This window comes from Halichoeres trimaculatus, unplaced genomic scaffold (assembly GCF_033239565.1).
Source record: "Halichoeres trimaculatus isolate MK-OKI-2021-1 unplaced genomic scaffold, fHalTri1.1 fHalTri1_scaffold_3, whole genome shotgun sequence".
Taxonomy (NCBI): Eukaryota; Metazoa; Chordata; class Actinopteri; order Labriformes; family Labridae; genus Halichoeres; species Halichoeres trimaculatus.
The window spans coordinates 40,947,051-40,964,548 of NW_027437181.1; the positions used below are offsets into that span (position 1 = coordinate 40,947,051).

Below are 17,498 nucleotides of genomic sequence, written 5' to 3' on the forward strand. Positions count from 1 at the left end.
GCACTGCTGTGACTATAAACAAAGAATGTTTGATTTAATTAATGGTAACACCCTCCACCCTCTTTGTTCTGACTCTTCTATCAGACATCACACATAAATCTGCCTCAACTATTCAGGCGTGACTTTAATTGAGCCTCTTGAAGAGCTGCCTGCCCTCCTATATTAAGCCTATTTTTTATTTATGGTTTAGTGATGGATAGGACTGCACTCAGAAAATCAATAAAGCAATCAATTGCCATGTACTTCTTGCAAATATGTGCATTGATGCACATGTTAAAGAATCAATACTGTGGTGAATGCTGTCATTGCAGTTTTGAAACACACGTCACCTAAAGAGCACTGAAAAACAAAGCCAATAAGTGGCAGAGGACGTTAATCCACATGCTCCAGGACAAACATGAAACCATCTAAGATTTAAGATTTTTCAAGGGTTGTCAGAGCCCAGGGCGTTAGAAATGAGTCGTGCAATATAGAAGTTAAAAACACAAAGTAAAATACTGAAGAAAGACAACAAACCTAAATCTGCTGCACAGAGCCAGTGGGAGCTGCCCCCGAAAACCAACACTGAGTGAAGCTGTTGACTAAAAATACCCCTCAGCTTTGTGCTGTGTGCACTTACAATGATGTTTATAACGAAGACTTCAGACAACGGCCAAAGTAGTGTGAGTCACACTTTGTCATCCCCACTTCTTGGTTCAGCACAGAGGGGTTGGTGCGTTAGCTTTACACGGCTGTAAAACTAAAATACTGGACAGATTTACAGCAAATAAGAGGAAACCTCGAATAAAACCAGAAAATTATAAATACAGCAAAACACAAGAGACAACAGACACCGCTACATGTTTTTAATGTGCTGTATCTCAGACACAGCTTGAAACTCGTCAGAAAGTGACGAGGAAAACATGAACAGCTGTGATCTGGAGTAAAATGACTGAGAGTGACATGCACATGGTAGTAATAACATAATAAAACAGCAAAAGACAGAAAACATCAGGTTGTTAGCAGCATTGAGAGTGCTGAAAAAGTCAGAGGGTGGATGGACTTGTGTCTGTCTTTCTTTGTAAAAACAGCAGCACGCCTCTTTGAATGATAAACCCTTACACAGGATCTGTTTGGAGACAGCTATGTGCTGTCTGACGTGTTGGGTTGATCCCCTTTCCCCAGCTCCACGCTCTTCATTCTAACTCTTATTGGTCCAGAGCTTCAGGGGTGAAGTGGTCAGCTCTGCCCTGAGGGAGCTGCCTCTTCCTGACATCTTTCTGACACTTTCCAGGAGGCTTTTTAACGCAACAGACTGGCAGCTGAAATATTTAACAGTCAGCAACTCACAGAGAGGCCCGCTGAGCCAGTGCCAGTGCCAGCCCAACATCTACCTATTTAATCTATATTTCATGGTCATGAATAAAAGAATAACTTTTCTTTAAATAACATCTTTCTGGTGGGTGGAGGACTTGTTGGTGACCAAAGGTAGAGGGAAAGTAAGAAGTAAACAGAAAGACACGCACAACAAAACGCAGAACCTGCAACTAAAGCTCATGAAAGGCCATTTTTCTGAACTCTTTTTTTAAAATGATTATTAAACCCAGGACAGTCTTAGAAATGTGGACCTAAACAGGAGCTGACAAAACTCAGGACCTTGCATGTCAAACTTGCAGTGCGGGGTTTTGAAGCTAAAACTTTCACCACTTTTTATCACTGTCCCAACAGAAGGGTTGATATGAAACCTGGTACCATTATCATGAGAACCAGAGGCTGAACAACCCCTCCTCTGGTGTCTGATCCAGGAGTGGATCAATTTTCTTACGGTGTTTAGTTTAATATTTTAATGTCTCAGGTGATGTTTAATCCTGGGGACAATACCTAGTTTTCCAAAACAAATCTTACTCCATTTTTAAAGGAAAAAGCTGCTGTGTTGGTCTTACACAACATGATGGGTAACTTGCACGACTTAGACATAAAATTCTGGAGCATTCAGCATGGACAGCCTTGATCAGTACTGACGGAGTAGTTTCCTAAAGTCGTTCCATGAATAAACGCAGTCACGTGCTGCTTGTTGTCCGTTTCAAACAGCATCTTCAGGGGACAAACTACCAGAGCAGCAGGCACAGGCACTGGTGCTGGACTTTCTATCTGCTCAGTAACTTTGTTCCTGCTCATGTCTCTCAGCAAAACCAACAGTGAAACACACCAACACCGTGTGGGCTTTTCTGCTTCATGTGGTGTACAGTGTGAGTGCTCCAGGGCACAGTGACTCTGGCATACGACAGAAAATAAGATGATTTAGGGAGAAGAAAAGACTTTTTAATTATCTGCTTGGAATCACTGTTTTCTTTGCTTCAGGCTGTTTCAGCAAAGCATCGAGTGTGAGTGCTGCTCTGCATGAATCTGGAGGGTATGTGGGTGTTTATCAACAGTATTAGGCTTCCTATCATGTTCATATTTATGGCAGATTGAGTTAACATATTATGCAGCTGCAGTTTATCTGTGCAACACTGTAGCTCACCTCTCAATGCAAGATAAATTCATACTTGTCCAGGATCGAATATGCAGCCAGCAAACCCTGGCATCAACAAGTAAAAATGGTGGAATCCTCAACAAAGCCTGACTTGATAGAAATTTGCTCAGATATTGAAAGTACAAATATGATAAAACCTGATTTAATCTAGATATAATTTAATATGAGATTTTGATGGGTTTTGATGAGAGAAGCTGTTTGTTTTCCTGGATCTTTGTTGTCTTCTTTTATCGTTTACAAAAATAGAGTAATAAAAGAAATTGATTTTTTTCTGTTAAAGCAGAGCATTAACTGTGTGTAAATGAGGATAATTATATTCTTAATGATCCTTCACTGCACGGTCTGATTTGTTTCATGATCAGTACTGGAACATGTGTGTGCAGTAATGTTATGATCCCAATAACACTCATTCATCCTTAGCTGAGCTGAGAGCTTTTCGATCTCCAGATTACACTCACATTCAAATTTGTGAAGAGGCTGAACCTCAAGCATTTAAGGTGCTGTTAGTTTATTTCATACTGTTTATAATTTATTGCTCAAAAGACGCTCCAAGGTTAATACTCTTTATCTGTTTTTACCTTCCAGCTGGAACACCTCACTAGACAAATAAGGTTACCACCTGAGACATCAATAACCACCAATTATCCAACACCATATGGTGGGCGTGGTCAACTACATGTTAGTAACACCACAGCAATAGATAATTCTACTTGTAAATGTTTTTTAAGAAACCTGATGGTGTTTTCTGCCGATGCCTTTGGGAAAGGGCTAAACCAAATAGTGTAGGAGGGGAATTTTTTTTTAAAACACTATGTTTTTTGGAGGAAGTAGACTTTTAAGTGCCAAAACAAAGAAGTAAAAGCTGACAGCGTATCAAAAAACAACTAAAAAGCAGTGCAGAAAAATGGTTTGAGAATTTTTGTGTTGCAACCTTAAAACATTAAAAACTATTCATCTCCTTCACTGAGCAGTAAAAATGTTATAACGGGAAGGTAAAACACTGTTCTTTTAACAGACATCTACCTTCATGTTCAGCTCATCCCCTCAGGCTCAGCTGTAAACAAACAATCACAGAAGTCAACATACCAAGCTGATTACTGTTGGGACACGTCTTTAACACAGAACAAACACTGGCTAATGTTTCTTTCACTATCTGGAGCAGAAGTGTTTTTCACTCACTCAGCTGTCCAACATTTTCAGACTTCATCTGAGACATAAAACTGATGCTGTGGTATTAACAAGCCCTACATTCAGTTCCTCTTGTGTGATTACGCCTCTTTCATGACCCTCAGTGGGATTAAAAAGCTTGTCTTCACGGTCTGGCCTCGTCTCTGTGAAAAGAGCCCATCTCAGTTCAGACATGAAGGGGGTTTTTTTTAGAAAAGAGCTTCAGCTAATATCAAGAAACTATGTACCAATGTACAAGATCAAAGGATCCCAGATCAAGAGAGACTAGGTCTTCATACTGCACATTTATTAACAACAACTTCTGGTCAAACAAAAAGTGTCTTAAAACAGGATGATGGTGCCAGTTCCCACCTTCAGACAGAGAATACTGCTCGGTCCTGATTTATGCCCAATATATATGTACATGTATGTATATAAATATATATAAATATATACATTTGCCTAGTTTACGGGTATCTAACAATCGTGGACTGGACTGGTCTCCTAAATGTCAGTGTGTCTGTTTTTTAACCTCTGTGTGGTCAGAGACAAACACTGACATGAGGTGAGTAGCTGCTTTGTGTTTCAACCTTTTTAAACCCCACATTTAAATCATCATTGTTTGTCACAGTGTGACTGAAAGCACCAAAAAAAAAAGAGAGAAAGTACTGAGGAGGAGCAGGTTTTTAAAAATGTCTCCTTTTCTTAATTTATTATTTTTCTAGAGAAGGTTTTTATCTAAGCCTTTTAGGCACTCTTCGTATTCAAGTTCTTCTTGGGAGTGGACTGTTTCCTCTTAGATACACCTCTTTCCTGAGTGTTCAGTTAAAATGATGATTGGTGAAGCTTCTGGTGAGAAAGCTAAAGTAGAAATGAACTTGTTAAATACGTTCCCTAAGACAAACAGGACCAAGTCAGCGATAAACAGGTCCAAAAAAGACACAGCTGGCACTGGAAAACATTATGATTTCCAGTGTAGGGAGGATGGCTGGATGTTTGTTTTTGTGTACAGTTTGGAACATTATGCTAAGTACTCTATCGAGTACAACTATTTATGTGTTGAAAACATTTAGTCCTCGGTGCAGTAAATAAAAGGGCAGTTATTTCAGAGGATTCTTAGAAACTAGAGCATGCACACAAAAACCAAACAACCTTAACAGCGTAACTTATCACTGAAGCCGTGATGGAGTCTTACACTGTTAATGATGAACTGTAACACTCAGGTGAGCTCAATGAGACCAAGGTGGACTTACCATGAAGTAAATACTGACTCACCTTTACAGCTTCTCAGGTTGTTCAGCACTCTACAGTCTAAGCATGCAAATAATAATAATGATAATAATAATAATGCCAGTGTGCATTTTCTTTTATCATGCACCCATCCTTCCAAAGCAAAATGCAGAAGACACATCACATTTTCTGACTTGAGGTGTAACAGATGTTGTTCTCACATTTTTAATCCCTAAATTGCTCTAATAATCAGGCCAAGCGCCCATCGCTGTGGGAACACAGGTTTGCTGCTAAGCAACAGAGCACATCAGAAGCTGCAACCATAACTCATGTGAAGTGTCATGGTGCCATGAGGGTGGAGAAAGGTGGAGGAAGAATACTTATTGAGATCATTTCTCATGAAGGACTTACATGATGATGATGATGATGATGATGATGATGATGATGATGATGATGATGATGATGATGATGATGATGATGAATGGGAACTTTAAGTTGTTTTTGACCTTGTTTTTACTCCGGCCTGGTGTCTATGGACACATGCTCACAGCTGTTTGACCTCATTTATATTGAGCCACACTTTCTGCACATTTCTCCATGAGGAATGTGTTAATTGGAGTTTTCACATTTGAGTCCTTTTGGACTTCAGTATCTGTCAGCAATTAAGTCACATCAGCTGCAGCTGTTGGCATCACACAGGACTCACTCAGGAGTAAGTGTTAATAAGTTCCACACAAGCTTCAGCTCTTGGCTCCCATCACAGCTTGAACTGTCTCTCTTAGCGGCCAGTGGGTGATGGCCTGTCAGTGCAGTGTTTACAGCCTGTTACTGAGGAGCTAACATTAATATTCATGGACAGTATCAATGTTTCTACTAATGACTTCCTACATATTGGTCTCTCACGTGTTCTCATATCTATTTTTTAGATTCCTCACAGGCTTTTTACCTCCACAGGATGGGACAGGTTAAGAGAGACATGCATCAAATACTGAAAGGACAGGGAACTAATACTGCAAGCAGTGCAACACGGACTGTAGGCTCTGTCCATGGGGCGCCTGCTCTACCAACAGAGCTAATCCAACACCCTATTAGATGAGAAATAGCATTTAGAAATAACCTACTGTGAAGAATAATTTGCCCCTCGTGCAGTTTATGCATTCAGTATGATCACTTTAACACCTAACCTTTTCATGTATTTGACTTCATGTAAACCCTGTGCTAATCCTGTCATGTAATCATGCTTGTAATTATTATCTACTAGCTTCTTCTGACACTTACACAGCACACAGCCACATGCCTTAGACATTTCTTAAGCACATACCATATATACTGATTCATCTGACCTCTGTATCTGACCTCGGTGTGGAGACTGTCTTTTGACTTCTTATCTGTTGAGGGACACCTTCTACACCAGCTCAGTCTGGCTCATTCCAGGACAGTGAGGTATGAAGGATAACACACACACATACACTTCTTGACTCTCTCATAAATACCAAGAGCACATAACACTTCTTCAGTTTCAGCATCCAGCATCTTGTTGACATGTTGTAAAATCCGGCGCTGTATTAAATCTCAACTTTTTGCTTCAGTTGTCTCATGACCATTTTTTTACTTATGTCGGGGGTTTTTGTGGTAAGAACCATCAAAGTTATATTGAGCTCTTAGAATTGCAAAGGGACAAAGTACTGACACCTACCTGGCACTGATAATCTCATTTTAAGTGGTAGATTAGGATCTAGCATATGTCTAGAAATGTAAATAGTAATTATTATAATAATAACGACAACAATATAATAAAAACAACAATATAATAATATTGTATGAATAGTATTATTTTTCCAATTTTCTATTTTTCTCCTTTTTTTATTTTATCTTATTATTACTATTCTGCTTTTTATTGTTGCTTTTTTTGCACTTTATTGTGAGCTGCTGTGACACCAAAATCTCCCCCACTGGTGATAAAGAAAGAATATTCTATCCTATTCTATTGTATTGGTGAGTTTGTTTGTTTTTTTAAGACCATCTGGAAAGTCCTCATAGGGTTTGACTTTGAGTTGTTTTTTTAACAACTCAAAGTCCCAACAGCCTCTTCACCTTTGTTCTTAAACCCTACATTCAGTAGTTTTGTAAATGTGTCTTTAATCCCTCCCAGATAAACTAAACTTGTTCAGATTAATAAAACTGAAAGAAAACTTTTGTTTTGACATATCAGCATGGATCAAAATGAAAGTGTATGGCTCTAACAAAAAAGGATTTTACTACATGGTGCCAGAGGCATCGAAAAAAGGTAAATAGAGCCTTATGAATATATCAATTAAAACACAGACTCTCGCTTTGCTGTGAAGCTCTCTGGGATGACACACTGATCCAGCTCCTGCACCATAAATCATTCATCAGCAGCAGGTAGAGAAAATAGAAGCAGCCACAGCCCTGACCTTTTCCTGATGGGCAGCAACACAGCAGAGAACAATACTGAGAAACATCCGCCTATGATGTGAGATTCATGACATTTAACCACAGTGACATGAAATGCTGGACTACACACAAACCATTAACCCTCTGAGCCTTTTAATGCGTCCTATCCTCTGTGCTTTCATTCCCCAGAACATGTCTTGAAGATGAGCTGTCCTCAGACTGAGCCAGAGGAAAAGGATCGTCCCCCACCGGAGGAATTAGAGTGTAAGATCTGCTACCAACGCTTCAATGCCCACAACCGCAAGCCCAAGATTCTGGACTGTTTGCACCGGGTCTGCGCCCGCTGCCTGGTCAAGATCCTGGACATCGCAGACGGAGCAAGCTTCATCAGCTGCCCCTTCTGCCGACATCAAACGGAGATCACCGAGTATGAGGTGTCGGCCCTGCCCGACGATGCTAACATCATGTGCCACCTGGCAATGCGGGACAAATCCTGGAGCTCTGACCACAACAAAGAGGTGGTCCTGACTCCAAAGAGCTTCTCCTCCTCCAGCTTGTCTCATGACTCCTCAAACTGCCTGGTTATCACTATAATGGAGGTCCAGAGGGACTCGCAGCACTCTCCAAGCAGAAACGGCAGCTCAGACATCTATGCTGAGCAGAGCCTGGACTCAGTATCGATGGGCTCCAATGGACTGGCAGATCAGGATGCCCTGTCCAAGCTCTGTAATCATGTCCCACGTATCCTGGTCTGGCTGCTAGGCTTCTTGTACTTTGGCTCCCTGCCTCTGGGAATCTACTTGCTGGTGATCCAGAGAGTGACATTAGGCATAGTATGTGTTAGCTTAGTGCCATCAAGCCTGACAGTTTGCCTCGTCTATGGGTTCTGCCAGTGCCTATGCCAGGGCATGTGTGACTGTACGTCCAGGGGTTGAGAGGATCCCAGGATCAGGCCCTGGCCCTGGGGTGGTTGGGATGGCTGATGGGTACCTGACTTGTTGGTGGACTGTTGGGAAACCCAGAGATGAAGACAATGACAATGCCCTTGCCTGTACTCTCAGTAGCTCTGCAGACCTGCAATCTCCTTGGAAATACACTGACGGGAAGAGAAGCTTCTGTGCTGATCTGTGCTTGTACAAGCTGAACTACAGAGTGACAGTTTGGCCAACAGGGAAGGAGCATGGAGAAAAGCTCCAGAGCAGCACCAACACCTGCGTCCCCGTGACTGTCTGTTTGTTCTTTGTTGTGTGTACGACCTAGTCAAACGTCACTTTATTTGTGCCCTCGTTAACAACAGCACTGATAGTTCTTGGCCTTCATTTATCGACACTGTTTGAGTTGAATTATTGCTTTTAGTTGGTTACAAATGAAAGCTCTTTAACATGTGTATGTATGTATATATATATATATATATATATATATATATATATATATATATATATATATATATATATATATATATATATATATATATATATATATATATATATATATATATATATATATATATATATATTGTGTGTGGAAGTACCATTTGCCAAATAGAGGAAGTATTAACATTGATGAGAGCAATCAAAAAATAATAATAAAATCATCTTTCTGTGGCCCATAGGCTGTGAGCAGCTGTATTTTAACTTTTGTTTTTCAGACACACAGCACAATTGCATTTGGCATGTCTGGATGATACTTAACAGAAGGATTCAGATGACGATACAAATATGAAATATATTTTTCACTAATAATTCTTTTGGAGTTCTTTTACCAAAAAGCCAGCATTTACAGTAGCACCAAATATTTGCATCTCTGTGAAGATGCAAGCTTACTATGTTTGAATGTATTTCTATAGACACTTGTTTAGCCATCAGCTGAAGATAGATTCCTATCTTAACTCTTTATATTGACAATAGAGTTGTTTTTTTCTTATTTAGACTGTAAAAGGGGCCAGGTTTAGGGCCACTTTTTTTTCTTTTTTTTTTGGGCCATCCCCAATCTTCAACATTATCAACATCAAAACATTTTTTTGTCACTTCCTGACCTCATCACAGCCTCCCCAATCAAAGTAACAGGCTGGATGGACTCTGAAAGGAAACCTGAACTGAACAATGAGAGAAGCAGACTGTGATGCCCCATTAACCTTATGTTACGTACATGTCACAAACATGGCTGCAAATTTAACAGCTGTGCCCCGTGCCACACTGATATTGAAAAAGAAGACCAGCTTTTGTAATAAATTACCCACACTCTTTACCTGGCTTTTTGTTTGTTTTTATTTTTGTTGTTGTTTTTCAACTACACACCAGCTAATGTTGTGTTATTATGTCTGACGTTGTTGCCACAGATGTAAAGTGTGTGGTCTTACAGTCTTGTGGAATTATCTAGTGCATGTGTTGAAAGGATTGTTCAGTTTAAAACTGCTCAGAAATGTCCTTGTGTGTGTGGTTTTCCAACTGTTTAAGGTCGTAAAGTTGTTCAGTGTGTGAGAGGAAGTAATGTGTATCTTAATGTAGCAAACACTGGCTGTGATTTGGCTGTAATGTTTCCTTTCCAACCCCTTTGACAGCCACAGCAGTGGTGTTGCTCATCCATGTGATGAGGTTGTTGGTGTCAATGACTGAATGTGCCTCTTGCTTCCTTCATGCTACGCCTCAAAAACAGACCTTCAGGTTGTGGTGTTGAATAGATTTAGCACATTGGAGCATAAACCAGACTCACACCTCAGGTTTTTTTGATACTGTCCCACTCTGCAGCAGCAGTTATTTTACATTCATATGTTCATTGCTTTGAACCGAGTGGGACTACTGTGTTTTATCTTCTGATGAGTTCTAAAAGGCTCAAAAGGTTATCCTGCTTTGAGGCGCTTTCTGTGTTTATGAGGCTCTTCTTTCCATGGTACACATGCATTTCTAGGGAGTTTCCATCCAGTCACCTGTAACATTAAGCTCTCACTGGGTTCCAAAAGTAGTTTATCATTTGAAGTCGCTCACAGCCAAAGATGACTGCTTTTGTTGACTCCACTCTTTGAAAGGTTCAGCAATAACCAGCAACATGTGACATTTGCAGGATCACCTGAAGTAAAAGCTTTAAACTGTTATCAGAGTGTTTTAGTCTGTAAGCAGATTTCTGTCTTTGAGTATTAGCACATTTCTTTGGTGACGCTTGTTGCACTCAGAAATGTTTACATTTCCAGTTGTATTTTACTCACATACTCAAGGTTTCTGCTTTAATCTAAAGATGAAGCTTATAACTTCTCTATTGGGTGTTGATAACTGAGGGTCCTGGGCTGATCAATGTTATTTGTGGTTAAATTTCTGTTAAGATGAAATGTAGCATTAATGAAATCAGTATTCACCTTGTGCTAACCCATCCTTTGAAATGATACTTTAATTATTTTCATTCTGTGTTGCTGTTTTGATCTTTTCTGATCATTTCTTGTTCAACTTTGATCAAATCACAGTTTCTAAACTTTTATTTGCACCTACCCCCTGTGTATTCATGTTTTTATGGTTTACTGACAGCAGCGTTCAGCTCCATACCACAGCACTGATCAAAAAAGCCACTAGAGAAATAAATGAAGTATTATTTTCTATGTAATGTTTGTCTTTCTTAATGCCTGCTTCATGCTGATAGAGTCCACTTTTGGCGCCTTTTAACTCTGCTGTGATTCCATGTTAATAATCCATCTCATTAAAGAGGAAAGAGGGATGACTGTTTTTAAACTTTAAACTGGTAAGACGACAACACGGAGAGCCCACTTATATTTTCACAGAGCAAGAAAAAGACTTTCTGATCTCCAGTCATGGAGGTCTGGCTGCACACATTTACTGTAAGTGTTAGTCAGATAGTGATGCCTCAAACAGAAAATCAGCTGTCATAACAAGTAATGTGTCAAAATGAAAGAATATGTCAGGATATTTCTGAGCTCAAAATACTGATCAGCCACTCATTTTCTCTGTGCCTTAACTGTAAAGTTTTCTCAGTGAAAAAAGGTTTGAATGGATTACAAAAGCAACAAACCAAAAAAAAAAAAAACACCACAGAGGAAACAGCTTAGAGGGTGGACATACAGAGCATCCGGAAACTATTCACAGCGCCTCCCTTTATCCATAGTTTATCTTACAGCCTCATTTAACAATGGAATAAGTTCATTTTATCCTCAAAATTCAACACATGACACGCCATAATGTGACAACATAAAAAAAAACAGGCACCGCTCATCACCTGGAACATACCATCCCTACAGTGAAGCATGGTGGTGTCAGCATCATGCTGTGGGGACGTGTTTCAGCAGGAACTGGGAGACCAGTCAGGACTGAGGGAAAGATAAATGCTGCGATGTACAGAGATCCTGGATGAAAACCTGCTCCAGAGCACTTTGACCTCAGACTGGGGTGACAGTTCATCTTTCAACAGGACAACCTGACCTGAATCTGATCACACATCTCTGGAGACATCTGAAATTGTCTGTGCACTGACGCTCCCCATCCAACCTGACAGAGCCGAGAGGAATGGACCAAACTGCCCAAAGAGAGGTGAGCCAAGCTTGTGGCATCATATTTATTAAGACGTGAAGCTGTAACTGCTGCCAAAGGCACATCAATAAGGTACTGAGCAAAGGCTGTGAAACCTTTGTTCTTATTGTCATTATGAGGTGTTGGTTTGTAGAATTTTAATTCAATTTTGACTGAGACTGTAACATAACACAATGTGGAAAAAGTAGTGTGGTGAATACCTCCTGGACACAGAGGACAAAGATTTCCTTTGTCCTGTTCCTTTGTTGTGCTGATGGAGAGCTGGTCAGGACTCACTGATTACATGTCTGACTTCTACATGACCCTGTCTTTCATCTTTCAGGGCTGAGAGGAAGGTCACATTAGAAATAAAACAACGTGTCACTCTTTCGCAGGAAAACAGATTCACTATACTGTTGAACATAAAAGACAACCCTGAATCCCTTGAGCATAACAAAAAACTACCGAACAATACAACATTTCACAGAGCTGAAAAAAACACAAGAACAAAAGTCACAGCCAGTCAAGGTTTTTGAATGGGCACACAAGGGAGTGCTTGTGTGTCTCATATAAACAAATATCACATCTGTTTTTCTTCTAATCTAACACAGGGTAAAAATCAGGTGGCGTGTACAGTAAGTTAAGGTTTGAAGCCAGAGGTAAATGTTTTTTTCCAGTTTGTGTGAGATTAAAAAACATTTGACTCCAGTTTTCTTTGAGAAATCAATCAACCCAGACTCCAACCCAATCTTACAGCAGTTTGTATCAGAGTGTTTCTCTGATATAGCTCATTAGTTCCAGTGTGAGTGATAAAATGATCCAACAGCTTCCCTAAAGTGAAGCCACAACATCTGGAGCTTTCCTGTTTGACCGTCTTCAGTGTGCCCTACAAAGCCAGACTCCTCCATGTTTTCTGATGGGACATGTGTCAAAACATCAGATTAAACAAATCAGTCAGACACGATCTCTTCTGTTGAACTGTCATTATCTAAAGGTAAAGGTGTGTTTGATAGCTTGATGCTCAAACTGGGCAGGATGCAATGATTGACCGCTCTACTGAAAAATCCTGTGAGCGCGAGAGCAGCAGAGTAAAACGTAGAAATGACAAGAAAAAACCCTAAAACAGGAGTCGCTGAACTTTCTGTAACCTTTAGTCATTGCTTCAAAGGGACTCAAGAATTATTCATAGCCTGTGATGTGTCAGCCATCCTTATGTGCAGTTAGTGATGGAAATGGAAATGGGATTTCAAGAGGCCTCACTGTTGTCAGTTTTAACAGTGACTCCATTTCTCTCCAGAAATGATTTTTTGGAAAAAAAAAAAAAACATTAAAAGTTCAGTGTAGTCTGTGAAAGAAAAGCTGTGTGAATTAAGGACAATAAAGAGTAACATCTTATTTTCAGGTTTCATACACCAACCACTGGCTGCATATTCAGTTATGAAACGCCTTAATACTCATCCAGTCGAGATGTGAAGCTGAGGCAGGTGGAGAAATTGCTGGTTGGGCGGTGAAACTAATATCACTTAGTTTGATGCTGCAGAAGCCTCTTACACTTACAGAGCTGTCAATCATGTAAAGGTCTCATATTGTGCAAAAATCACTTTATTAAGTCTTTTAGTTAAATTTGTGGGTCTTTGGCTTTCCTCCCAGCCCACAAAATGTGATATTTAATGACAAAACCTGTACTTACTAGTGCTTGTGAATATAAAATCCTGACCTTAAACGAGCTGTTTGGAATTTCCGGGGTTTGTCGACGTCAGCGAGGTCCTTTTTTAATATTCAGGAGCAAGTCTGACCTGATTGGTTCACCACAAATACCCCCGAACCCCCTCCCCGCCCACTCCTCTCCCCGCATCAGGAGAGAAATCTCTCCAGCAACAGGGAGAGGAGTGTGGCTGTTTTTGACTGTAAACAACCACATAGTTCCATGCACAAGCTCCCCATCTCGGAAAAAGACAAGACAAAAGCCTGGCTCACACTACAGGTTTTTAAAAATCTTAAAAGAATCTGAAATCAGGCTGTATCTCACACATAAGGAGGATCTTCACAGATCATCTTCTCTTATATCTTAAGCACACTCTAACTACAAGATTTGAAAATACCGACCAGCACACACTACAGGATTTCACCAAGATTATTCCACCAGAGAGAGTGATGCACCACATGTGCTCAGTTGTTTGATCTGAGGTTTTTAGCTCACTGGTGGGACAGGAGGAGAGAGAAGCGGAGCTGTCTGCAGCGATGCCTTTCATCCATTACGCGCAAGCAGAGGGACAGAGGTGAAACTGTTGCTGTATCAGCCAATAATGGCATGATCTCACACCCATCACTGATAAAACAACAGTTTGCTACTGTATGAAAATGGCGTGGCTATGTGTTATTTTTAAAGGCATTATTGAACTGGCTCGGGTGGGCCAGTGGAGCACGCAGTCAGCTGACCCGGAGCCTTTCAGCTGCACTTTGAGCCTGTGTTTGTTGTCTGTTGTCCGGTCTCTTGTAAAGGGGCTTTTTCTCTCTCTCCCTCTCTCTTGCCTGTTGCCATCCTCAGTGAGAATGAATGTTGTAATAATCCAGACAAATATCAAACATGTTTGAAAATTATCGGGGCGGCTCCGACGAGTCTGTGAGACGATCGTGGGGCTAAAGATTCATAAGTGAACCGCTAACATTAGAAGATAATCTTGGCCAAACGTCGGGGCGTTCATTTATGAGGGAAATGTGCTACACTCAGTAAAACTGTGCATGTGTGTGCTTGTCACTTCACTGTCGACTGCTTTTCCAACTTTGGAAAGTACAACAGAGGGCTAGCAAATAGACTGGTCCTGAATCCAGGCACATTACCAACCATCCACCAACAAACCTGGGACCCTGGAAATGTGAGTATTTAAAACGCTGTGTGCTGTGGAGCAGACGTAAGAGCTTTTCCTCAGTGGAGCTTCAGGATGCTAACTTTAGCTGCAGTTAGCCTGTTTTTTTAGCCTGTAATGTTACGGTAAACGAGCTTCACTGTTTTCTAAACATTGTGCGCTCGGAGCTCGTGGCGCCGCTCTCAGTGACGCTGAAGAGCGGGGCGGTATCAGCGGTGGCTCATTTACATATGAAGGCCACGCCCACTAAATCAGAGCTTTCTGAACAGAGGGGCTATGAGAGCCTGGAAACAATGCTGCTGTGCTTGATTTATTGGCTTTTTGGACCAAAACATGTTACTACCATTTCATGAAGACATCAATGATCCAGATTACACTGCAGAACAGGAGCAGGATATGGGACCTTTAAAAAATATGTTTCTAATGAAAGACGAATTTATAATGACAAGCATGTTATTATTACGTGTGTGTGTGTGTGTGTGTGTGTGTGTGTGTGTGTGTGTGAGTGTGTGTGTGTGTGTGTGTGTGTGTGTGTGTGTGTGTGTGTGTGTGTGTGTATGTGTGTGTGTGTGTGTGTGTGTGTGTGTGTGGGGGGGGGGGGGGGGGGTTAGTCCATCTGTAAAATTAAGGGGGCTGGGTTTATGACTCATACTGTAGCCAATCACCAGGGGGAGCCCTGAAAGTCATGGCTTTAATGGGCATAGCTCTTGTCCTTCTGACTGACACTCTCTGCCAAAGTGAACATTAAGGTAAGAATGAATCCCTCACTTCTCATACCTTAGATACAGTCTCTGAGGAGAAGCTGGTTAATGGGTTGGAGGTTAGATGCTGACATTGGGGGGAACTAAAAAAAGGAAAAAGACTGTATGTGATGAGTCGTCACTGTCATGTGAAGGTTTTGTTTTCCCTAGAGATGGCAGCTGAAAAAAGCCAGGAATTCAAAAGAGTGACAAAGTGATCACACAGAGTCAGGCCGTGTGAATATGTCACCTTGTTATACTTATACATGCACTCAGTGAATTATGCAACATATTCAGGGGGTTTCAGGGAAATGTAGGGGCATAAATTTTAATCATACATGAATAATGCAGTGGCACTCCAGCCCCTCTGTAAAGCACACACTTAACATTGGATTCCTAGGCTCTATAATTCTTCTGGCAGCAACATGCCTACATAAAACACCAACTAACCTGTGCAGAGGAAAGTCTGGATACAGACAGGTGAAACTTTCAAGATGTAAAAGGGATACCACAGATTTTTCAACGGTGTAGCTTCTTCAATACTATCGATTCTCTGAATTCCCACACAGAGGGGAGGTCTGCTGGAGGTACTGTGCTGTATCAAGTAGTCAGTCTGATAAAGACTCAACTTTTGGCTACTCACATCTTCAAGTGGTGTGTAGTTTTTAATTGTAGTCAGCATTGGCAGAAGATGAGGTTACAAAGACCGTGACTGTCTTCGCAGTTCATCTTGCTTGTTGTGAAAAAGGAAACTTTTGATTGGAATATGATATGGAACAGAGGTAGACCGATATATCGGCCGGCCATGTGTCTCTATCGGCCATCGGCCGTATTTTCTTTCTAAAAAGCCAATTTTTGATCCATTGTATAAAATGACACAATTTTTGATCAGGGACAAAAAAGATGAGCACCTTAAACTTGTGGAACCACTTGGATACATTACATACTTTTAAATGTTCAGAGGACTGGACACAACTTGTTGTAATACATCTCTTTTAGTTGCTCAGAAATTGCTGCGTTTCACAAAAATGTGATAAATATATATATTTATTTAACAATCGGCCTAAATATCAAATTGGAAAAAGCGGCTATGCATATCAGCATCGGCTGCCCAAATTTGGAAAGCATCGGCATCGGCCCCCAAAAAACCCATATCGGTCGACCTCTAATATGGAATACTCCATGATTTTTACATTTAACAAAGCACTGTTACCACAGGAATAGCTTTATTGAGATAATATTACTTAGTCAATTTAGAATCTTTCCAAACTGCTGTTGGAGCAGAAAAATGAAGCTGAATGTTGACCTCCTCTGAGTTTTCTCTAATAAACACTGCTCCTGTGGGCTTTGAAGACACCCACAGCGTGTGGTTGGGGATCGTTCATTCTTCTCATGAACTTATTAAAACAGTGCAAACATAACAGAAGGAAATACAATTTTTCATCAATTTTGATTGCAGTGTTATGTTTAGTGAAAAATGATGTTAACTATATCTATTTGTTACTATTACCTGACTTTCTTACTGATCTTCTGTGTGTGTATTTCCCATCAGGGTCCTGTCACACCCTGTTGGAGTTCTGTATCCTAGGACGGTAGTTGGATCTAACTACCTGCCAACAGCGCTACATCAACATGATAACTTAACCCCTGCTCATGACCTGGGCCAGTGTGCATGTCCAGCCGTTAGCCAGGGAAACAGACCGTTTGTACTACTGGTGAAAAAAATCGATTAGCTGTATGCACGAGCCAGGTTAACGCCCCAACAGTCATCAAATTTAATGCAGGTAGACCCCCCGCCATGACAGGTGCTGATGGTGGGATCACCGCACTTCTTCAGCTGTTGAAAGGAGGACATAGTATTTATGCTTTACTGTTTAAGACAAAATATACAAAGGTGGGGAATATTTTCCTTATTGAGCTCATCCTGTTGAAAAGTATGAGGATGAGGAGACACCATTTTTTGGTTCACTGATGAGATAAGAGAGGCAACTGAAGTCTCAAATCAGCAGGGCTCCCTGCCATCAGTTTGCTTTGCTCGTTGCTTGTATACGTCTGG

The 17,498-nt window shown here is 40.7% G+C and overlaps 2 protein-coding genes across 2 annotated transcripts in view; one reads left to right on the forward strand and one right to left on the reverse strand.

Annotated features, from left to right (window-relative positions):
* Positions 1-8,667, forward strand: part of LOC141788247 (E3 ubiquitin-protein ligase RNF182) — a 28,869-nt gene extending 20,202 nt beyond the window's left edge. The window contains exon 2 of the mRNA XM_074667132.1: positions 7,517-8,667. Within this exon, the coding sequence (XP_074523233.1) occupies positions 7,517-8,262 (746 nt within the window). The 3' untranslated portion in view covers positions 8,263-8,667. The remainder of the gene's footprint in view (positions 1-7,516) is intronic.
* The window catches only part of cep89 (centrosomal protein 89), an 86,781-nt gene that overhangs the window by 32,409 nt on the left and 36,874 nt on the right, over positions 1-17,498 (reverse strand). The gene's annotated exons all lie outside the window — the stretch shown is intronic.